This window comes from Oncorhynchus masou, chromosome 18 (assembly GCF_036934945.1).
Source record: "Oncorhynchus masou masou isolate Uvic2021 chromosome 18, UVic_Omas_1.1, whole genome shotgun sequence".
Taxonomy (NCBI): domain Eukaryota; kingdom Metazoa; phylum Chordata; class Actinopteri; order Salmoniformes; family Salmonidae; genus Oncorhynchus; species Oncorhynchus masou.
This window is the reverse complement of record NC_088229.1, coordinates 55,648,527-55,674,011: the sequence shown is the minus strand read 5'-3', so window position 1 is coordinate 55,674,011 and position 25,485 is coordinate 55,648,527. Positions and strand designations below refer to the sequence as shown.

At 38.6% G+C, this 25,485-nt stretch overlaps 1 protein-coding gene across 3 annotated transcripts in view; it reads right to left on the bottom strand.

Moving 5' to 3' along the window:
• Window positions 1-1,772: 1,772 nt before the first annotated feature.
• LOC135504869 (potassium voltage-gated channel subfamily C member 1-like) overlaps window positions 1,773-25,485 on the bottom strand; it is a 69,650-nt gene continuing 45,937 nt past the window's right edge. For 2 of the 3 annotated variants that reach the window (XM_064923770.1, XM_064923771.1), the window contains one exon: window positions 1,773-7,881. Coding sequence is in view for 2 of the 3 variants with exons in the window: in XM_064923771.1 (XP_064779843.1) it covers window positions 7,868-7,881 (14 nt within the window). In the remaining variant the exon portion in view is untranslated. Of the gene's footprint in view, window positions 7,882-16,816; window positions 17,095-25,485 lie in introns of those variants that run through there. The other variant, XM_064923769.1, reaches the window with a different exon arrangement.

Below are 25,485 nucleotides of genomic sequence, written 5' to 3'. Positions count from 1 at the left end.
GGTATTCCAAGCTTGTAGTGTCATACCGAAGAAGACTCTTGGCTGTAATCGCTGCCAAAGGTGCTTCAATAAAGTACTGAGTAAAGGATCTGAATACTTATGTAAATGTAATATTTCAGTTTTTTATTTTTAATAAATTTGCAAACATTTCTAAAAACCTGTTTTTTCTTTGTCATTGTGGGGAATTGTGTGCAGGTTGATGAGGGGGAAAAAACATGTGATCCATTTTAGAATAAGGCTGTAACGTAACAAAATGTGTAAAAAGTCAAGGGGTCTGAATACTTTCAGAATGCACTGTAAGCATTCACACCCCTGAGTCAATACTTCTTCAAGCTGGTTGTTGGTCAAATTGGTTGTTGGTCATTACTAAACAACCATTTTCGGGTCTTGTCATAGATTTTCAAGTACAATAGATTTAAGTCAAAACTGTACCTCTGCCATTCCGGGACATTTCGTGTATTTTTGGTAAGCGAACTCCGGTGTAGAAGGTGAATTCATCTCCCAGTGTCTGGTGAAAAGTAGACTGAACCAGGATTTTTCCTGTGCTGAGCTTCATTCCAGTTATTTTTTTATCCTGAAAACCTCACCAGTCCATAATGATTACAAGCATACCCATAACATGATGCAGCCACCACTATGCCCGAAAATATGGAAAGTGTCACTCAATACGGTGTTGTATTGGATTTGCCAAAAACATAACACTTTGTATTCAGGTCAAAATGTGAATTGCTTTGCAGTATTACTTTTTAGTGCCTTGTTTCAAACAGGATGCATGTTTTGTAATATCTGTATTCTGTACAGGCTTCCTTATTTTCACTCTGTCATTTAGGTTACTATTGTGGAGTAACTAATATGTTGTTGCTCCATCCTCAGTGTTCTCCTATCACGCCCATTAAACTCTGTAACTGATTTAAAGTCACCATTGGCCTCGTGAGGAAATCCCTGAGCGGTTTCCTTTCTCTTCAGCAACTGAGTTAGGAAGGACGCCTGTGTCTTTGTTGTGACTGGGTGTATTGATACATCATCCAAAGTTTAATTAACAACTTCACCAAACTCAAAGGGATATTCAATGTCTGCTTTTTAAATCCATATACCAATAGCTGCCCTTTGCAAAGCATTGGAAAACCTTACTGGTCTTTGTGGTTGAATCGGTGTTTTGAAATTCATTGCTCGACTGAGGGACCTTACAGATAATTGTATGTGTGGGGTACAGAGATGAGGTAGTTCAAAAATCATATTTAACACTATTATTGGTCACAGAGTGTGTCCATGCAACTTATTATCTGACTTGTTAAGCACATTGTTATTTAGACTTGCTATAACTAAAGGGTTGAATACTTATTGACTCAAGACATTTCAGATTTTCATTTTTAATTAATTTGTAAACATCTTGAAAAACAATTCCACTTTGACATTATGGGGTATTGTGTGTAGGCCAATGACAAACAAATCTCAATTTAATTCATTTTAAATTCAGGCTGTAAAAGAACAAAATGTGGAAAAGTCAAGGGGTGTGAACATTTTCTGAAAGCGTTGTAGTTATGATGATCGATACAATATTAAAGTGTTGACGCAGACATAACGCAAACAACACTATTGATTTGAAATATTTTTCATTTATTTGAAGTTCATTTCAATGATTTGAAGCAATTGAGTGTCTTTGAAAAAGCAGTTCATGACTTTAATCATTTATTCGTTCAAGCTGCTAAGGAGATTTCTGTTCACATTAGATCGCATTGACATTCATACATTTTAAGTCTCAATAGTCGAAATGATGTGCAATTATGATACTTTATTGATATGTTTCTATTTTTTTCTTCAAAATATAAAAAGATAGATCATGAACATTCCATCGAAATAAATATACTTTATACAGTTTCTTGATGAATAATACTTTTGTGTTTCCAACATTTCAAAAATAAAATACAGCATTAGTCTCAACCATGTGTTCCAGTGACCACTTCTTTTCTCCTATTCATTCTCCTACCATGGCAGCAAACAATAACACCTAAGTCTGTTTTTACAAAGTGTTATGAAAAAATGAGATACATTTTGTCTTTGGAATGCTGATGACTAGGTTTACATATGTCTGTCGATATTTCAACTCAAGGCCATGCGTGAACTGAGGGTCCACAGGTAATACTATGTCTTTAATGAGTTTGTGGTGACCCTTAATAACAACTTTCAAGTATACGCATTCAACTATGTAAGTAGTATACATACTATTAATAAACACGTTTTTTTACATTTTTTTTATTTGCAAGCATTTCAGTAACATGTATCATGATTTCTAATGGCTTGTTCATGAGTTATTATAAAGTGTTACTGTATTTGCCTTTAAGTTGTGTCTGTATATATCCATATGGGTATGATACAGTAGGTTCAATAGGTATATCTACGTTTCTCTGTCTGTCATTATACTATGTGTTGAGGTAATACAACTGCATTAGGGTAAGAGTTAGTTGTTTGTTTTCTTAGGGACAACTTACAACTCTAAACTAACTTGGCAATGTATTTATCCATACCCATAGTATACCCATACAAGTAGTTAAACCGCATAGTTGTCTCTGGTTTCTATCACACAAAAAAATGTTGATAGTACATGAAATACATAAGTGGTACCAGTGGAATTTACGGTGAACCTTCAATTCAAAATGAGAACAAATGGAAATCAGAGAATGCATTGACTGTAGATAGATCATCCAGGTATACAAAAGGGGTCGGCGAGGGTAAATAAGGACTTCATAATATCATGAGTGGATATGTTAAAGTTGCAGGTGTGGGTGAATCTCACATAATGTGTCATCTACAGTAGCTGTTGTTGAGGATTGGTTATGAAGTCCATATCTACGCATATCCATTGGTTATAAAAAAAAGGCATTTTGTAAATGGAACATAAAACAGACTTAGCACTCTTAACACTGTAACCCATTGTGTTCAACATTGTTAAATCAAATAGCAGTATTGTGCAATAGAAAACGAGAAGAAAAAAAAGACATCTTGTTTTTAGCCTGAAGTGGGCAGTCACATGTATTTTTATATATAATAATAATAATAAAGGAATGTAATACTCATCAGTCAATAACAGAGAATGTATTAACAATACTGTGCTATATTATAACATAACCACCCCAAATATATCTAAAATTCTTGGGAATTTGCGAGTGTGTTCAGTTCACGAACTGTGGTTACTGGAAGTTTACCTCTGGAATATTTATCAACACTACAGTTCGCGACCCCCAAAGCCTAAGTGGCTTAATGCCTTCTAAAAAAATCCTGAAATCATAGTTTGAAAGGAAAAAGTGAACAAAACACATTGAGGAAGAAGAAAAATATCAGGGACCAATTTTTGCGGGAAAGTGGACATCATTGTAGACCCTGTAAAAACCAACATAGATTGAACTAAATAAGTGAGTAGCCTCCGTAGTTCATTCATTTAAGTCTAGTCTAGTGGTGATAGTCCAATTAAAATGCATGATTAGGGATGGACAGAGATACTTTTTTTTTTTACAGCTGCCTGGGCTGATCCTGGACCTGCCAGGGCTTACACCCTCAAGAGAAAGTGACTGTTATTAAAGATAGTGTCTGGAAAACCAACATTCACCCAACCTGTTCAACAGTGGGGAACTCTAGTGAAATACATATTTCTACACCTACCCAACTTGCACAGTAGTGGCCACTGGTTCTTTCAATCTCACCCCTCCATTTTAAAGTACTTCAATGACATCAGTTTGGAAGCTCTGGGTCTTTGTATGAAGTGTGATATAACATGTTATAACGTGTATGAAGCGTGTTATAACATTACGTATGCTACCGTGAGCTGCTGCCCGTCGACGACTATCAGCTGGATGGTTCTCGAATGGATGACGAACGAATGCGAGACCTGACCACCTAACAACAAGGACAAGCTACCTCTACACACCCATGCTGACACTGATAGTGTGTGTAGTGTTCAGTTGTCTCTCCAAGGAAGACGTTGCTGCTCTACGACACGGCACAGTGTTCATAACATCAGGACTGGTTTCATGACACACAACAAAGGAGCTTGGGATATGGCGAGACCGCGTTCCCTCAGGAGATCGACAATCAAGTCACAATGCATGCGTTTCACGTCACTGTAAGGTGTTCACATTATTTTATCTATATACTAGAATTTATTATATACGGAAAATAGCAAACCACCTAAATCCACACAAACCAACCAACACACCTGAGTCTCTTTTAAAACAGACACAACTTTGGAATGGCAGTTTGTTTCATGCAAACCTGAAATCTCTCGACTAGTAACAAATCTCTCTTTACCGACCTCTCTCTCTCATGAACAGATATTGCACTTTATTGGATAACTAACTAAGGCCCTGGATTCAATCCAGCACAGCAATTGACTTCAAAAGACACAGATAATGTTCGCTGCAAAACCGCAGATGTCGACTCAAACAGTTTAAATCGCCTTTAAAAATCAATCGCAGTGCACAGGTCATTCATCTGCATTCGTTTGAACCCCGGGCCAAAGTCTGTGATTCAATCCAATCGCACTTTGTCAGCTATGCACCTTTTAAAAGCAACGTTCCCACGTTCGCGGAGACCGTGTTCACGGCTCAATTGGAAATGACCTTTAAATCTCAAGCGCACTATAACACGGATCTACCGCTGATCAGATTAAATCCTGGCCTGAACCCCCTTTTCACTGTCTCTCCCCTAAGGACTGATGGAAGAAGACTGCCTTCCCCAGAACATAACCACCCAGCCACTTCCAATAACAACCTGTTACAAACTTCTCCAAACGGGCATAGAAGGTAACCATCCATGGTATCAATTTGCCCTGCTACAATCATATGACAAATAGTCTATTATTCTCAACAACAACTAAAAGCAAACATTGAATATTTGTAATGTATACACCCTTCAAACATACAGTATGGAGCGCTATCGATTTAAAATGGCTGCTACAGTGGTGGTGAAAATGATTCAAGGAAGGGAATCATTGAGTTTTTGAATCGATGAAAAGGGCTAAGATCACTTCTCAAAATTGAAGAGTGAAATTAACCCTTAAATGCTAATTTTAGATAGAATTATAACTGGCTAGAATGAAAAACAAAAATGAAACAAGAAGCAACAAACACTTAAGTACGGCTTAATAAAAGCAGACAGTACTACAGAGGTCAATAAAATTGAATGAATGAATGCAGAATGTGGGGCAGTAGTAGCAGAGAGATTTCATCTAACAAAACATAGTTCAGTGTGTATTTTGCAAACATACATGTTTCAATTTTCACATTTTTTACTTTTTCAAAACAAAATATAGCTCTTCTCTTTCATTATAATCTTTTTTTCATATATATTAATTGCATATAACATTTTTTAAATAATTCCTTTTATATATGTGTTTTTTTGTTGTATCTCTAGCACCCTTGTCTTCAACAAAGGGCTTGCAGAAAAGACAGTCATGCAGGGTAGTCATGCTGGTAAACAAAGTTACAAAAATGCATTTTCTTTTTTTTCCTTCTTCATTGTTTAGTACAGCGTCCACCTACTCCGGGCCATCCCCACACCGGGCCCCACCCACTTCGGGCCGTCCCCACTCCGGGCCCCACCCACTTCGGGCCGTCCCCACTCCGGGCCCCACCCACTTCGGGCCGTCCCCACTCCGGGCCGTCCCCACTCCGGGCCCCACCCACTCCGGGACCCACCCACTCCGGGCCGCCCCCATAGCTTTCTCTCACTCATGTGACTCTCTCCATTATTCTCTTTATTGTTGTAACACAGTCGCTCATGTCAAACCACCACACCAAACATCCAAAAACGTAATTCTCATATATTATTATTCCTCTACTTTTCTCTTTCTTTTTTTGCCAAACCAGTTCCGATTAGGTTTTCATGATATTCACAGACGCTTGCAACTGCTTTTCCCAATGGCATTTTGACCCTGTTTTCAGTTGGTGCTCCTTCTCCGTCTGAAGCCATGGATAGCTGATTTGTTTATCAAAATATAGATTTGTTCTCTTTGTACACGTCCCCCCTTTTTCACTTCCTTGGTCCATTTCTCCTCCGTTTTACTTCCTTAATGGTCTCATTTGGAGGGCATCGCTACCTTGTTTCGGAGGCTTGACTTAACCCTGAAGCAGTCATTGGTCATTGCTTGGCAGCAAGGGAAACAAGAGAGAGATGAGGGAAGTATATGCGTCTGGGGAGGGGGGGGGCAGTATAAGCATAAGGGGACGTATTTTCCTCATTGGCAGTATATACGCATCTGATATAATAATAATAGTATTATGTGCATGTTTAGTTACTTGTAAAAACCACAGCAGAGGACTTTTTCCCCCACCTGATACACTTTGATGTGACTTCAAGGTATCCTTATTATGGAGGCCTCCTCTGTGCTGTATTTAAGTTAGAACCTTATTCCTCCTGTTGGCAGGTCTGTGCATGGGACTTGACCTTTAGTCAGTCTGTGCTCTACTCATGATTGATTTGAGCAGCAGATACGTTAGTCAATTTATAGTGACCGATACCAGTGTCTGTCATACGCATACGTTCATGAAGTCTTTTTTATTTGTTCAAGAGGAATGTAATTGTAATAAATATCATTCAATTAAATATGTTTTAAAATATACTCAGGAATGACCTCTTTTATATACACACACACACACGAGTGGCATTTCCGACTTGCACGTTTGTACCAAAGCGAGGCGATAATGAAGGTGTCAAGGGCAGTTCAAAGCTTTGCACTAGATATATGGAATGTTCATCCCATAGCAGCCCGTACTGTTGTTACTTTATAGGCAAGTCATACAGCGAGTGCATGCATAGGACCTTTGGTACAGTATGCCACATGGATTTCAAAGTCAGTACGTGAGAGACAGAGAGAGTCTTGTTCACCAATAATTATTTTGCAGGGGGGGGGGATATAGTACTAATTGGTTCTCTGTTGATGCTACATCCATTTTGGTATGGTCATCTATGTACTTCTATAATATGTACGTAGTACTTCTATCATATGGACGTAGTACACTATGTTGAGGGCCTGGCATCGTCTTTCCAGATTGGATGGAAATTAATGGGAGACATAAAGGCTTGATTGATAACCAGTCTCTTTAACTTCTACAAGTCATGAACTCCTTCATGAGGTGGGAGAACAGATATATTATCAAACGTCCAAATTCAGTTCTCTGATTCATTTAACCTGCAACTGGTTCAGTTGCTCTCACACATTTTTTTCAAAGAAAGAGAACAGTAAGAGGGTAACTTGTCTTTGTCTCTCATGTACAATAGTTTCTTGTAAAAGGAAATAACACAAGAGTAAAACGGCATGTAAAGTTTTCATTTTAGTGCGTCTTTCCGCAGCACTCTGTTCAAAACTGTCAATGGATAAGGTCATGACGTTATTTTCCCAGCTAACAAATGCTACAGTGTTAGCAGAGATGCTACATAGTTAGTTAGACCTGGTCTCTCGTTTATAGGTGAGTGATAATTAATTGATTCTCTAAGTTTCTCAGTAGATCAGCACTGCAGTCGGTTATTGGTCACTGTACTGTGAGATGGTTGAGCGTCACAATATAATGTCTTCTGGAATGTTGCAGTAGGAGTCCTTTTCTCTCTGAGTGTGTCAGTGCAATGCTCAGTCGGTCGTCATTGTGATCTGTCAGACAGTCTTCCAAAGTGTGGCCGGAGTTTCCAAGAGGCTGCTTTGGTAACAACGTAAAGATCCAACCTCATGTTTATCTTGATCTCCCTCTGGTCTCTCTCTCTCTCGTCACGCCAAAGATATGCCTTTTAACTGTCCATCCGTGTCACACGTCTTGGTTAAAGTGGCTCCCTCCGCTCATTTCTGATTAACTGACTCAGTATGTCTTCGTCAGAGAAATTGCTAGAAACTTAACACTGCAAAGACAAGAATAAACAGCTGTTAATTTTGTACACTTTAAGATTGAATAGGATTACAATGAAGAAAGGTTTTACATTTGGCAATCGTAGCATTAGAAATTAGCATGCTACCAATACAGTAGTTTATCAATGTATTTCTGAGTATAAAAGGACAAATAAGGCCCCCAACTGTTACTCATTTACCTGAATGTATATCAACATAGTATTACATATATTCCTAGGTCATGTTAAATGTAACTTATACATAATTGACAATATGAAATGATGTGGGATCTGCTTTACCTGGATGCTGCAGGTTTACTGTGCATGTGAGAGTAAAATGGACATATTTTGAACTTGTACTATAAATTACAATTCTATGGACATCAAGGACATTTTACATACATTTGGGGCATTTCTCTACATTAACGATGTACCTTCACCTGCAACTACAGGTGACAGATGTATTTGCAGTCACACGTTACATCCAATGACACCATCACCCAACCAACCAACCAATCCACTCTCCAGTCAAACTACTGTACACACATTCAATCTTCACTTTGCATTATATACCTTTTTCTTTGTTGCAAAAAAAATACTTGACCAACATGACATCTTGTGTGTGTTAGTGTGTGTGTGGGGGGGAGGGGTATTGTAGAATTGTATGTGTTTGTTTGTACTGTATGTGTGTGCGTGTGTGTGTGTGTGTGTTTGTGTGAGACAGGAATGGCACAACACTTTCAAGACAGACACAGACAAGACAGACAGACAGACACACATACACACATCATATTAATGAAGAAAACAACACTAACACAATCTTATGTCAACAGGACAGGCACTGTACATCAGAGTAGACTCAACACTACATTAGAACTTCATATCATCTTTATAAGCCCTGCATAATACCTTGGGAATCTAATAAAATGACATGAATAAAGTAAGTATAAATACATGTGTGGTAGCAACTGGTAATGTTGTGGCATTACCTGTTATTGCAAATATGTTTGTGTTACTCATAAGAGCATAATGCATTGCATATGGATGTGTAAAATTGACATATTTTGAACTTGTACTATAAATTACAATTCTATAGACATCAAGGACATATCTTAATATTCTTATATAGTCTCACCACAAATTACACAACAATCTTTCACACTTAGAATGTCTCTTCTCAAACTGATCTTCATTCCATCTCTCTTCCTCTGTCAATGTCCACTGAAAAATAGCTGGTTAAAGTTTTCTCCAGGAAAACGTGCAAGTATCCACATAAATATCCTGCTATTCATTGATGTTATTTTTGTTTAGTTTATATTCATAAAACTGAATGATGTCATCCTTTTTACTAATTCAACACGCTGCTACATTCACAATTTATGATAATTCTATTGGGTCTGTTGGCTCCTGCATTTTTTATGAACTACTAGCAGGTTTCAAACATAACAGCACAGTTTGAGGAGGCATGTCAACTCATAAATCATCTACTGTAGGTGTTTATATATCCTGAAATTCATAAGCGAAAAGCTGATTGGAATTAAAGTGAGCGAAGAAATGAGGTCAAAACTAAAAGAGATAATCATTAAATATAAAATCAGGTCAATAAATTATATATTTTTTGAAAATAGTACATCATCTAGAGGTGTAAGACAAGGATGCCCTTTATCACCATATCTATTTTTATAGGGATTGAAAAACTTGCTGGGTCATTCTTGAATTGCGGTGGCAATTAAGTCCCTAGCTATTTCAAACATGAAAAACACTTTCAAATTACAAATAGGAACACATCATACATGTTTTTGTTCAAATTTAACTGATTATCAATGATAAAACATAATGCAAGTCCTTTATACTGCAAAATGTTATGTTTATGCATTGTTAAAGTAATCATATCAAGAAAAATGGCTTATCCAAGCAGTGGACATGCAGTAACATGTTTAAAGTTGTAAAGTTGTAGTAACAAGTTTTTGTGATTCAGCGATATCTATCTATTGTTTTGAATGCTAGAAAGCAAACAAAGTATTTAAGATATTGTATAGATAGAAAATCAAAGGCTATTTTGTGTGTGTTTCCAAAAATGCTATGGAATTAGTGTTACTGCCCTTAAAAATCTGTAATTTTAAAGATATACAAGGACCTTGAGTATTTCCTCCAGTGGCAAACTGTTATTGCAGGAGGGTCTCTGTCGAAGAAAATGACTAGCTAATCACAGTGTGATTTCGTGTCATATATTTTAGGATTCCATTGATAATTTGGTGTAAAAAGTGTCATTTGTGTTACTCAATTAAAATGAAGGGAAATTACATTGTGAACAAAATTATTGATCAAATCACTTTAGTTGAAAAAATGTAAAGGGTTACTGACCTTAGATTTTAGCATCTGTGGCTTTCATTTAAGAACATCCTAAATTATCTAAAATGTGTAATTGGTGTCAATCAATCAATCAATCAATCATCATTGGTTTTACTACTCCTGTTGCTGGCACAATGTATTCATAATGGTAAAAATACTTGTGGTCATTAAGCTGCCATAGTAGTTGATTTAGAATGGGAAATACCATGGGTGGGCTTGGGAGGACATAGACCAACCCACTTGGGAGCCTGGCCCAGCCAATCAGAATGAGTTTTTCCCCACAAAAGGGCTTTATTACAGACAGAAATACTACTCAGCACCCTGTCCCCTCTGAGGATATTGCAGGTGAAGATGCTGGATGTGGAGGTCTGGCATGGTTACACGTGGTCTGCGGTTGTGAGGCCGGTTGGAAATAATTTTCTAAAACGATGTTGGAGGCAGCTTATGGTAGAGAATTAACATTCAATAATCTGGAAACAGCTCTGGTGGACATTCATGCCAATTGCATGCTCCCTCAAAACTCGAAACATCTGTGGCATTGTATTGCCTGACAAAACTGCACATTTTAGAGTGGCCTTTTATTGTCCCCTGCTCAAGGTGCACCTGTGTAATGATCATGCTATTTAATCAGCTTCTTGATATGCCACACCTGTCAGGTGGCAGGATTATCTTGACAAAGGATAAAATGCTCACTAACAGGAATGGAAACAAATTTGCGCACAACATTTGAGAGAAATAAGCTTTTTGTGCATATGGAACATTTCAGGGATCTTTTATTTCAGCTCATGAAACATGGGACCAACACTTTACATGTTGCGTTTATATTTTTCAGTGTATTATTTCCTTTTTAATTAAGCTTTACCTTTACAGTACATGTCTTTCACCACTGACCAGAATACAGTTACCTTATGTCAAACTGTGTATAGTTCTCAAATATTACATTCCTATGTACAGTTGAAGTCTGAAGTTTACATACACCTTAGCCAAATACATTTAAACTCAGTTTTTCACAATTCCTGACATTTGAATCCTCATAACAATTCCCTGTCTTAGGTCAGTTAGGATCACCACTTTATTTTAAGAATGTGAAATGTCAGAATAAAAGTAGAGAGAATGATTTCTTTCAGCTTTTATTTCTTTCATCACATTCCCAGTGGGTCAGAAGTTTACATACACTCAATTAGTATTTGGTAGCATTGTCTTTAAAATGTTTAACTTGGGTCAAACGTTTTGGGTAGCCTTCCACAAGCTTCCCACTATAAGTTGGGTGAATTTTGGCCCATTCCTCCTGACAGAGCTGGTGTAACTGAATCAGCTTTGTAGGCCTCCTTGCTCGCACAAGCTTTTTCAGTTCTGCCCACATTTTTATATAGATTGAGGTCAGGGCTTTGTGATGGCCATTCCAATACCTTGACTTTGTTGTCCTTAAGCCATTTTGCCACAACTTTGGAAGTGTGCTTGGGAGTCATTGACCATTTGGAAGACCCATTTGCGACCAAGCTTTAACTTCCTGACTGATGTCTTCAGATGTTGCTTCAATATATCCACGTAATTTTCCTTCCTCATGACCTATTTTGTGAAGTGCACCAGTCCCTCCTGCAGCAAAGCACCCCCACAACATGATGCTGCCACCCCCACAACATGATTCTGCCACCCCTGTGCTTCACGGTTGAGATGGTGTTCTTCGGGCTTGCAAGTCCCCCCTTTTTCCTCCAAACATAACGATGGTCATTATGGCCACACAGTTCTATTTTTGTTTCATCAGACCAGAGGATATTGCTCCAAAAGTACAATCTTTGTCCCCATGTGCAGTTGCAAACTGTAGTCTGGCTTTTTTATGGAGGTTTTGGAGCAGTGGCTTCTTCCTTGCTGAGCGGCCTTTCAGGTTATGTCACTATAGGACTCGTTTTACTGTGGATATGCATACTAATACCTGTTTCCTCCAGCATCTTTACAAGGTCCTTTGCTGTTGTTCTGGGATTGATTTGCACTTTTTGCACCAAAGTACGTTCATCTCTAGGAGACAGAACTAGTCTCCTTCCTGAGCAGTATGATGGCAGCATGGTCCCATGGTGTTTGTACTTGCGTACTATTGTTTGTAGAGATGAACGTGGTACCTTCAGGCGTTTGGAAATTGCTCCAAATGATGAACCAGACTTGTGGAGGTCTACAATTTTTTTCCCAAGGTCTTGGCTGATTTCTTTTGATTTTCCCATGATGTCAAACAATTCAAACACTGAGTTTGAAGGTCAGCCTTGAAATACATCCACAGGTACACCTCCAATTGACTCAAATTATGTCAATTAGCCTACCAGAAGCTTCTAAAGCCATAACATAATTTTCTGGAATTTTCCAAGCTGTTTAAAGGCACAGTCAACTTAGTGTATGTAAACTTCTGACCCACTGGAATTGTGATACAGTGAATTATAAATGAAATAATCTCTCTGTAAACAATTGTTGGAAAAATTACTTGTGTCATGCACAAAGTAGATGTCCTAACCGACTTGCCAAAACTATAGTTTGTTAACAAGAAATTTGTGGAGTGGTTGAAAAACAGGTCTCCAACCTAAGCGTATGTAAACTTCAGACTTCAACTGTACATAAAGAAGCAGATATGACCATGTATAGCATACATCCAGCATAAGTAAACTATTTTACTGAATGTTTAAGATAATTTCAGCTGAGTTGCATATGTTGCTTTTTTTTACATGAATTCAAATATCCCACATAAACATGACATAAACATGACAGTTTAAATACGACATAATGATTAACAGTTATGGAAATGAAACTGAGAATGTTGTACAATTCCCCTCTTAGCATATTCACAGACACATGGTGTTTGTAGCATTAGTAATAAACTATTAAAATAACCATCTGGATCAGGCTAAATCCAATTTGGCAATCACATCCAAGCTTGCCTCTTCCCCACAGACAAAGTATACATTGAAAAATTTATTTCAGGTGACTTTAATATATATTCACATGTGTAGATACAGTTATGTGCTTATTCAATATTCACCATTTAAATGACAAGCATTGCTTTGCAGGTGTAGCTAGGTAAACCTAGCTAGCTTGTATGTGTTCCTAGATTGACATTGCAGCCTATAGAAGCCTCATAGAGGCCCTTTCAACATTTGTCGGTCTGTTCTAAGTGTGTTGTATTGAGCACAGCAATATGATACCAGCCTTCATTCTCTACAGAAACAAAGTTTATACATTCTTATATTTCAGTTACAATTATGTACAGGTGGTATGTTTACAAGTGGAGAATGAAAATTGGAGTAAATCAAAACTATGTGACTATGCAAATGACAACAACAAAAAAGTTCTAAACACCAGTGATCATAAACTATAGACAATCAGTCATCGTGGAACGAAAACATTCCAATGAAGAGAAATGGGTGGGCATTTTCTTTAATTGCTTAATTTACATAACAGCTGTGTTTCCTTCAAATTAGCACAGCAATTGCATTAAAATATTATTTGAATTCCACCTGTGCAGTAATGATACATATTCTACATGTTTCCCTCTATAGACAATGTGCAGGTGTGCAGAAATATGGACACATCCTAACCTAAGATGTGCATGTGCAGTGCAAACGTTAACATACATCAATCACTGACATCAATGGAGGCTTTGCTTTAAAAAAGGCACATGCATATCTCAAATTGGGATATGGCCTTACATCAGGATTCTGGAAAGTCAAATGTAGGGAAGCTCTTGGATTTCCAGGAAAAAATAAATGCTTTTCAGAGTCATACATTAAGCTGCTAGACAAAGAGTAGTGAGGGCAGACTACGACAACTTTGGCTGTCGGTCAATAATATATGTAGGTCCATAATAAGTACTGTTAGGCAGGATGTACTGATAGGCGGAATATGGCTCAGTCAAGATTCAAATCTTGATTGGATCCCACAGGGCCAATTCCTAACATGCGATCTGCGTGCACAACTTGCGCTATCACGTAAATCATGCGTTGATAGCAAATAGGACATTTCTGTGAGAACTCGAGTGACATGCGCAGATCTCAAGTTGGGATTCGGCATTTTCGTTTTTTTTCTCTTTCTGCTTTTCACAAATTTGTCTGTCATATTTCCTTTGTGTTATGTTATGGAATGTAGGTACTTACGATGATATGGATCTGAAGGTAGTGGTGAGACCTTTTGAGGACAAATATTTGTTTAAATATGGACGGGTACAGAAAATCAATTTCTTACAATGAATACACGCGACCAATACAAGAAATACAAAATTATCTCAGCGTAAAAAAAATAAAAAAGAACATCTACAACAACATCAAAATCTAGAAGACAAGACAAATGGCTCATGTCATTCTTATACAGTAAGTACATTTAGATTGTGAACAGTTTTTATTTAACCAGGCAAGTCAGTTAAGATCAAATGATTATTTACAATGATGGCCTAGGAACAGTGGGTTAACTGCCTTGTTCAGGGGCAGAACGACAGAGTTTTTTTGACCTTGTCGGCTCGGGGATTCAATTTAGCAACCTTTCAGTAAATGGCCCGACGCTCTAACCACTAGGCTACCTGCCTCCCCAATTAGATAGGTAGATTGCCTATTAAGTCTGTGCACTCTTTGAAGATTAAAAATAGATTTGCATAATTACGTGTATGTGCACAGTATGTTTCCCGCATCAATGTTATATTGCATGTAATATTGCATATATGAGCATGAGTGATTCTCTTTTCATATGACATGTTCATATCTATTCATTATTATATACGAAGATGGCAATCCAAGAGGGAAGACTGGTTGTGGAAATTGAAGACAATCTGTTGTACTTCATAAAGATCATAAAAAATATATATTGACTGTATTCTAGCTAGATTGTTCTTCTTCACTGCATCCCATTTGAGGACCAGTCTCATCCCCTCTATTTAATTACTTTTGAGTGGTGGAATAAATTGTTTCATTGAATTTTTCTATTCCTTTTCTTTCTTTCTTTTTTTGATTTTCAAGAAGCAAGACGAAATAATAATGAAAAAGTAGAAAATGATTATCAAAAGTAAAAGGTGAAACATATATTTATAAAAACTAAACATCCTACTGTTAGAAATATTGATCCTGATGGTTAAGCCTTCAGTGGGTTGGAATAAATGTTAAATATTTACGTCCCTGTTATGCTTTTTACGATAATATATATCTTTCATGTATTGTAAAGTGGTGTGTGTTTATGTATAATCTGCACATGCAACTTGTAAAGTAATAATACATGTTGGTAAAGTGTTTCCATTAGTGATACCTAATACATACAGTATACTAGTCAATCCGGCTTATTTTATACATCATTTTGTATAATTCACAGTATTTTAACAAATATTTGAATATTCTAGTACTATATATTTATTTATTTCCATTCTCTCCATTCACCCGCCCTTCCTATCACTCACTAACATGGATGCATCTTTTTATTCTAACTACTTATATCAACTATTTTACTCAACGCTACAGTGTTGAGCAACACTACAGTAGAAGCAACACTACAGTAGAAGCAACGCCCTTTACACAACAGTTCATGACAGTGTATAACAAACACCAGTGCCTTAACCATCGAGTGTGATGTTCAAATATTAATTGAACATTTCGTCTTCGCCGTGACAATTGTCGATAGTTATTGTCATAATCTTTCGTGACCTGCTAGGACAGGACTTAAGTTGCAGTTGTATCGTTTCGCTATGAGAGTGTTATTTTGACGTTGCTCAAAGGGGTACTTTGGGATTTTGGCAATGATGCCCTTTATCTAATTCCCCCATAGTCAGATGAACTCCAGTCATTGCGCTAATGCTACTTAGCATTGGCTCGAATAACTACCTCTGACATCCTTCATACTGGACACCAGAGGAGCTTGGTGGGAGGAGCTATAGGAGGATGGGCTCATTGTAATGGCTGAAATGGAATAAATGGACCAGAGTCAAACATGTGGTTTCCATATGGTTGTGTTTGATACAATTTAATGTATTCCATTCCAGCAATTACAATGAGCCCTTCCTCCTATAGCTCCTCCCACCAAGCGCCTCTGCTGGACATGGAAACATAAAAATGGTATCCAGGAGTTCATCCAACTCTGGGGAAGTAGATAAAGGGCCTCATTGCCAACGTCCTGAAGTATCCCTTTAAATGTGTTAGAAACTATTAACTGAAAGTGCCTTGTGATTATTAAATGGATGGTTCTTCATTTTGAGCCTATATTTATATATATATTTTTTTTTAAGGAGCATGTGATGAATACCAAAAAAAGGTTTCTATAGATACGTATATTGATATTTACATGTGACAAATTAAGTAGAAACCTACTTAAGATTGACCATATCTACAACAACAAAAATGTTTTCCCTTTGGCGACATGAATTGTAGACGTTTCATTTCTTCACTTTTTTTCTGGACAGAATTAGCTTCGGTTGTTTGGTCAAGAAAGCACAAAAATGGCAGTATGTTAATCTACACACATATTCTGCAATTGAATATGTAACTGTAGTTTGAGAAACAGACGCCTCACAAGTCCTCAACTGGCAGCTTCATTAAATAGTACTTGTTGTACGTGTTTTTACAAGACAAGTGGTCAGAATCTTTCTACGTTCAAAATCATTATCGTTATTGCTATTTGTTTTGCATTGTACACAACTCTAGTGGCAGCATGAATGCATTCTGTCCTTATAGCCAATCCATCATTTTGTTTGTCCTGAACCTCCTTTCTGCTACAAAATGGAGGGGATGGGGGAATGGCAGCGGCGCAATGGTCCTGGGGCCGCATAGGTTTCAAAGGACGGGCTAGTAATTGGAGTGAGGCGCAAGGTTGACCCAGCCATTCCTGATATGCTGATCAGGCTGTGAGATTTCTCATAGCCAGTTGCTTTAGAGGAGAACATTGAATGAAAGGAAATAGTTTACAATAATTATTTTGTTTAGTTGTTGGATTTGTTATTTAGGATTAAATTAAATGCAAGTTAAAAAATAAAAAATAAAAAGTTGAAATGTTTATACATGTGATGACAAGGTGGACATGGGAAATGTACATATTGATGGTTATTTGGGTGTAGAATGAAGGATGCATATAATTGAAAAATATATTGAGAGTGTTAGCATATGGAGGTAAGATAGAGGTTAGTAATAGTACACAATAGAAAGTAATCAAATGGGAATAAATCAAATTGTGAGTAAATCATATCAAGACGTTAGGAGACATACAAAAGACAGACGAGGACAGACATAGAGACAAGACAGGACGGGACAGAACAAGAAAATGCGAGTTATGATTTATGTCAATTCATTATTCTTTTCAATAGAGAAAACAAAAAAAGTTCTGATTAAATAGGTATTTAGGATTAAAACATTCAAACCTTCAGACCAGTTGAATAAAGCACCCAACATAGCCTAATAAGACAACAGCTCTGACCAGGTTCCTATGTTCAGGTGTTTTAGCCATTTGGTCAAAGGCAAAGCAGTTCTTTTTAGACCAAGACACAGCAGCAAATACAGCAAATACACAAAGCTCAGGTTTCACTGACCAAAACGGTCGACCAAATGAAGTTGTCAGGGACGTAAAATAGTTGTTTTTTTTTAAACAATGTTCCCACAAAACGGTGTCTCATCCTGAGTCAAACATGTGTCCATTTTCCCGACTAACGTGAGAGTGATACGAGCCAAGACTCATGTACACAAAATCCGTGGTTACAAACAGGCCATTTCTCAAGACTCCCTTTGGAGTCCTGACAACTTCACATGGCCAACATCAGAACACATTTCCCCCCCCACATTCAAACTCACTTCCTCTTTCCTGGGAACCACATCCTGCAACAGAGAATTATTTATAGGGGGAAAAGCAACATTTGGTAAATCAGTGCTCTACTCCTGTATGTTAAAACACAGAGCGCTGCTAAATTGAAACCAAGCCAAATCTATTGTATTACAATGGCCGCTGGTATTCTCACTGAATTTCTGCTTTTATATCAAACTCTGCGTGAAGGTTTCTGTGTAAAGCACCACAAAACATATAGCTTTTCCCTCTGTACTTTCAGTCGATATCACTGGGCAAGGCATGCAGACATTGAGCGCCCCCCCGTAGAGAGCAGAAAGAGAGTAGACACTACACAGTGGTGTGCTGAAGAGTGCTGTTGAGTCAGGTGACATATAAAACCCCATTGGTAGTGGTGTTAACACTACTCTAACAATATGCCTAACTGACCCATAGCGGGTGAAGCTGTGTGGTCTGCAGGTGTCAATCTGTGATTTGAACCATTAGAGCACCACTGGGTTATCAAGCTATTATTTTTACAGTATGTGGCAGTCCAGCCAATTGTGTAAGAGCTAGCTAATCTCCTCTAATGGCGGCATCGGGCATAGTCTCATTAGAGAGTCACTGTCTGTACGAGTGTAGAACTCCAACAATCATGGGTCTTCACTCCAAAGATAGACAACAAAGAACACCCCTTGGCATGAGGCTCTTTCTGAACTCCTTGCTGCATTGGGAAAAAACCACTTCACTATGGCAACGTCACAGTCCACAGTGACCAACTAGACCACTCTACATTAAACATCACTAGTCCATAAATAAAAATTTTCCTTTTTTTAAATTCTAGCTGGCTGAGGCACATTAGTGGGAAGGCAACTAAGTGAAATATTGATGAGGACATTATCACTGGGCTTCTCCAGTGCTACACACACAACCATGTCTTGAACAGTGGCAGGGTGCTGTAAAGGGGACCGTTGTTGCTCCATCCATAGCTGACCTTTTTTTAATGTCCCGCTCACACTCCAAAGCTCAGATGGACGATCAACTTATCCGAACTGTGTAGATTGTGTAGCGCATTTAACTTTGACCTTCCCTTATGTTCCGACATGTGCATGTGTTGGCTGCGAGTGTGTTCCCGAAACTATTATATCCCACACTGAACTGTTTTATCACATTCTAAAAGTACAAATGAATAACTTATGTAAAGAACCTCACAATGGCAAAGGTTCAAATGTGTCTACAGCCAGTCGATAACTTACAACATTCCAGTCTAAACAGTTTCTCATGTGATGAATTTGAATCGATACAGTCCTGGACTGGATTAATTGCAACCAATATTGTTTGCCAACATCGAGTTCCTTTAAATGCTGAAATGATTGGCCATTTAATTTTTTACCAGTGTACGTATACTAATGATGACAAATATACTGTAGGTTCACGCATTCGACAGTGATATTCTATGTTTGCTACTGTGGAAGTGTAGGGCTGGAGAGAGAGTTATTATAGCGAGACACACCAGTAGCATGTATGCTGGGGATTTTCTCCTAGTGCTATTCCTGGAAATCAACATGCAGCATGCCATACCTGGAGACGGAGAGAGACAACCAACAACAAATAGAGAGAGAGGCTCACACAAACGGTTCATGTGATCCAAAACTAAACTGATCAAAGCTACATGAAAACACTATTAATCCACATCTTCTCAACTAATCTTCTGAGGAAACAGAGTAAAGCCCCATTAAGCAAAACCTTTTCTTAAAAAAAAAAGAATAACTGAACGTCCACAGTAGCTGTCTTCACATTGAATCTGGTAACACGAGCGGTGTGAAAGATGGAGACTCACATGGACAACACAAGGTACACACATCTTTCCTTGACAGTTTGACTCGAGTTAGGAGTTTGGTAAACGGACGTGGAAAGACGTACCTAATGTCAGGCATTGCATGGTGATTTAAATGGACCCAGCATGCACTCAAAAGCGAAAAGCTACTTCTACCAGGCATAAAACGTCTTTGCTACGATAAAAACGTTTATACCTACTTACAGCCAGACTTACATTACACTTAAAGGGAGTTAATATCTACTGTCGTGAGATTAGCTGCACTATAAAACAATAAATGTACAGTACATGTAAATAAACCATATCAGGGGACTTCATCTACTTTGTTTCACTTTGACTTTGATACGGACCTAAAGCCAAACTTAATTGGCACTACATGAAAGGGGAAGTACCTACCTACAGTCAGACTTTAGTTACACTTGCACTGCACTGGCGGCCTGGGAATGGGATGGAGAATGAATGTTAATCACAGAGGGAGAGGTCGATGGAGGGAACATGAAGAACAGAGAAAAACTACAAATATTCAGACCAGAGTTTTACCCCAAAATAAGGTTTTCCTTGGCAAGTCTATACTACGTTATACTTCTCGTATTGTATATTATACTTACATGAGATAATACAGTGCGTTCGGAAAGTATTCAGACCCCTTGACTTTATCCATATTTTGTTAAGTTACAGCCATATTCTAAAAGTGATAAAAATGTTTTTTCCCCTCATCAATCTACACTCAATAACCCATAACGATAAAATAAAAATGTTCAAATGTATAAACCCCCCCCCCAAAAAAAATATCACATTTAAATAAGTATTCAGACCCTTTACTCAGTACTTTGTTAAAGCACCTTTGGCAGCAATTACAGCCTCGAGTCTTCTTAGGTATGACGCTACAAGCTTAGCACACCTGTATTTGGGGAGTTTCTCCCATTCTTCTCTACAGATCCTCTCAAGCTCTGTCAGGTTCGGATTGGGAATGTCACTGCACAGCTATTTTCAGATCTCTCCAGAGATGTTTGAACGGGTTCAAGCCCGCATTCTGGCTGGGCCACTCAAGGACATTTAGAGGGACTCTGGAGCTCTGTCAGAGTGACCATCGGATTCTTGACCAAGGCCCTCATCCCCCGATTGCTCAGTTTGGCCTAGGCGGCAAGCTCTTGGAAGAGTCTTGGTGATTCCAAACTTCTTCCATTTAAGAATGATGGAGGCCACTGTGTTCTTGGGGACCTTCAATGCTGCAGAAAGTTTTTGGTACCTTTCCCCAGATCTGTGCCTCAACACAATCCTGTCTCGGAGCTCTACGGACGATTTGGTTTTTGCTCTGACATGCACTATCAACTGTGTGCCTTTTCAAATCATGTCCAATCAGCTGGATTTTCCACAGATGGACTCCAATTAAGTTGTAGAAACATCTCAAGGATGATCAATGGAAACGGTGCACCTGGGCTCAATTTCGAGTCTCATAGCAAAGAGTCTGAATACTTATGTAAATAAGGTCTTTATTTATTTATTTTATTTTTAATTTGCATTTTACCCCTTTTTCTCCCCAATTTCATGGTATCCAATTGTTTCAGTAGCTACTATCTTGTCTCATCGCTACGCCTCCCATACGGGCTCGGGAGAGACGAAGGTTGAAAGTCATGCGTCCTCCGATACACAATCCAAGCCGCACTGCTTCTTAACAAAGCGCCATCCAACCCGGAAGCCTGCCGCACCAATGTGTCGGAGGAAACACCATGCACCTGGCAACCTTGGTTAGCGCGCACTGCGCCCGGCCCGCCACAGGAGTCGCTGGTGCGCGATGAGACAAGGATTTCCCTACCGGCCAAAGCCTCCCTAAACCGGACGACGCTAGGCCAATTGTGCGTCGCCCCACGGACCTCCCGGTCGCGGCCGGTTACGACAGAGCCTGGGCACGAACCCAGAGTCTCTGGTGGCGCAGCTGGCGCTGCAGTACAGCGTCCTTGACCACTGCGCCACCCAGGAGGCCCGTAAATAAGGTATTTCAGTTTTTTATTTTTTAAATATACATTTGCAAAAATGTCTACAAACCTGTTTACGCTTTGTCATTATAGGGTATTGTGTGCAGATTGATGAGGAACATGTTTTATGTAATCCATTTTAGAATAATGTGGAAAAAGGAAAGGGGTCTGAATACTTCCCGAAGGTACTGGAGGTTGTTAAAGAAGGTGTGGGTTTGTATTACCCATACTTAAATATATTGGTCTGTTCTTGCACCATAACACAAGCCACAATGTGCTCAGCACTTGCCTCGGATGTGTTTTGGGAAAACACACCATATATTATGCTGGCAGTGACTTGTTAACCATACTGTATCTAGGTCATACTGTATGTGCGTCAGCTACCCTCTTCCTACTCTCCAAGGAGATATGTATTTTACAATTTATACAGGTCATATATGTCTACAATTAGATTCAAAGTTTCAACTATTATCAAAATGTTCCACTACACTGCAACATACTGTATCAATCAACAATCTATTCTCTCCAAAACAGGCATCCAAGAGAAGAGAAAAAAAGAGAGTAAAAAGAGAAGAGAGAAAATCCCTGTTTATACCTGGTGCTAACGTGTCCTTTGTCCTGATCTTGTCCACATTCTGATTGTGCCCATATTAGCCGTTGGACCTACACATGGTATTGAATGTGTGTGTCTCTTACCCATCCATCCACTGTGTCCATTATGACCAGATTTCCCTGTATGCAAATGATTTGACAGCTTTTCTTTTCCAAAGAACATTTTTTGATTTATTTTAAGACAAATATTTATGCAATAAGTCAATGGTGCCTAAATATAACCTTATTATAAATGTATTTTCTGAAGGTCAAAGGTTTTTTGATTACTTAATTAATTTAAATTTAAATTAAGACTGAAATACAATCAAGTCCACACTGTGGATGTAACTTGTTAAAATATTTGTTGTATTATTTATTTGTATTTATTTTTTTAAATAAAAATACATGTGTATTATTCATTTATGCATTTAATTTAATAAAATGATCCCAATTATTAAAAATAAGCATAGGTGATGGGAAGATTGAGAGGAGGAAAGTTAGATAGACAGTCTGACTAAAGACAAACAGACTACAGAGCACACCAACATGTAGAGACATGTAGAGACATGTAGAGACAAAGTAACAGACAACATTACACACTTGACACGGAAACAACGGAAACAGACTCAAATGACTCAAATCAGCTTCACACGGATGCCATGGTATTCCGTTACTATCAAATGTTACACGTTTCAGGTTACAGAGGGGACTCTGATTGACAATGGTCCTTGACAAACAGACATTAAACATACACAACAAAATCAACTAATAGAATCTGGAGAAATGAAGATGAACAGAAATCTCAAAGAGAGACACACAAAACAATACACACACACACACACAAGACACAAATTAATACACACACATATTGGCCATGTCTAAATACCCATACTTGCATTCTAAATATTAGGCTACTTGGGTATGCAAAAATAGGACATTTTAAAGTATGTGAAATTTCAAAAATGTAGTATGCCCTGAAGTATGGATGCCAGGATGTACCACTCACATCAACTTTTCATCTCGCTACTAGATTTTAGTAGCGTTCAAAGCACACTACTGTGGAAGAGAATCGGCTTTTCAGACCACTTTCGACAACAGTTGATCATTCGATAAGGGGACGCGCTGTACCGCAAGAGAGATTTTGGACATGGCCATAGACACAGAAACATACACAGAGAGTGAGGGAGAGGGTAAAGAGAAAGAAAGAAAAAAAGAAGAAAAAGAAGAAGAAAAAGAACAGATGAGAGGACAGTATTGAGGGGGAAAGGGAATGACTGCTAGTGAGCAATCAAAGAGGTAATTGACCCTTTGACCTTTTTTGAACCCTGCATATTGCATTTCGGGGCGAAGGAGGTCAAACGGACAAGTATCTTGTAGCGAGACTTAAAACACTACTGAAATAACTTAAGGACTCCACATACAGAGATCTAAGAACGAGACTGTGGGAAAAGCACACAACACCAGTTTGAGAGCACAATAGGGAATCCCACTTTAAAACAAAAAAAGGGAACACATCGTTAAGCCATTATTACTTTCAGCTGGGGCAATTATGGCCATCAAACCTCCGGTGATTTTACAGTGTTCCCTTTGGGTTTCTTCACCTCATTCCTATCCACTTGGCATTCAATTCGATTTTTGGTCAATATGAGATTGAATGGCAATGCTGCTCGGAGGCATTCTATTTTTAGTTCAGCTTCACACGGATGCAACGTTATTCCGTTACTATCAAATGTAACACGTTTCAGGTTACAGAGGGAAGTCAAGTTTCTGTGATCCTCGAGTCCCCCTACTGATACCAATATTTTCAGCAATGCTGAGAGCTGAAGGTTGGCATGTAGAATTGGCACAAATACCGTTAAATGTTCTGGGAGTTAAAGGTTTATAGCTTTCCCCCCACCAAACGCTTGTACCGTGATAACGAGAGGAGGATTCATTCAGTAAACACCGAATGTCATCCTATGAAACCTCTAGTGCTTCTGGCTTCCTGCTTAAAATGGCCTCCGTTTTGGTTTTAAAGAGGGATTTGCGGAATTGAGTTGAGCTTTTATGCACAAAAAAGAACCGTTGAAAACACACAACACCGAAGCAGTCCGGGGCTTCCAAGAGAGGAGTTCAACAGCTCAAGGCTCGCTTACCTTAGATGGCATGTAGCCAGTTGTCGGTCAATCAGTCTGTCATAGTGTCTGTCTGACAGTGTGATGTCGGCATCAGTCAGTGAGTCAGTATTTTGGTGTTTCTTTCATTCACCAAGTGCAGTTAACTACACTCTTAGAAAAAAAGGGTTCCAAAAGGGTTCTTCGGCTGTCCCCAAAGGGGAACACTTTTGGGTTCCAAGTACAACCATCTGTGGAAAGGGTTCTACCTGGAACCAAAAAAGGGTTTTTCCTATGGGGACAGAGTGTACTCAGGTCACTACAGTACAGCCAAGAAGTTCCGTCTGACCTTTTTAACGACACTAGGCACTGAAAGCACACATTTTGTGGTCTTGGGAATAGTGTTTTCGAAACACGACACACTTAAAACACAACTTTTCGTTAATCAGCATTGCATTGATGTTAGTTTGTCGCATTTGTCTGTCAATGTGAGGACTGTACAATGTTGAGGAGAGCCATATGATGATATGGCTGAAAATGTTGTTCCCGCCACGGCATGTATCGTAAGGTACTATTCCCGTGACCTTGGAGGCTCCGCTGACCCCACTGACCTTTGACCCAAAGATGGCCGCTGTACAACATCGCATTCAAAATCATCCATTATGTAAGCCCTAAATATAGCTAGAATATGTACATATCATATGACAGAAATCTGTGAGATGGGAAATTTCGCCCTGTGCATATGCTGATTTCTTCAAAGAGCGATGTCTCTTTTGCTATCTGTCAGGGTCAATGTCAGTGAGGTAGAGGGGGCACCATTGACAGAAAAAAGAACACAGTAAAAGCCACACACACGTCAACAACACAAACACAACACTCGGACGGCATTGAGAGTCGGACAGAGACACAGTGTAACGTGTAAGAATGAAAAAGCCCACATACAAACGCGTGATATGACACAACCTGAAGAGAGAGACAGCAACACAGAGCAGATCAGACAACACGTGACCCG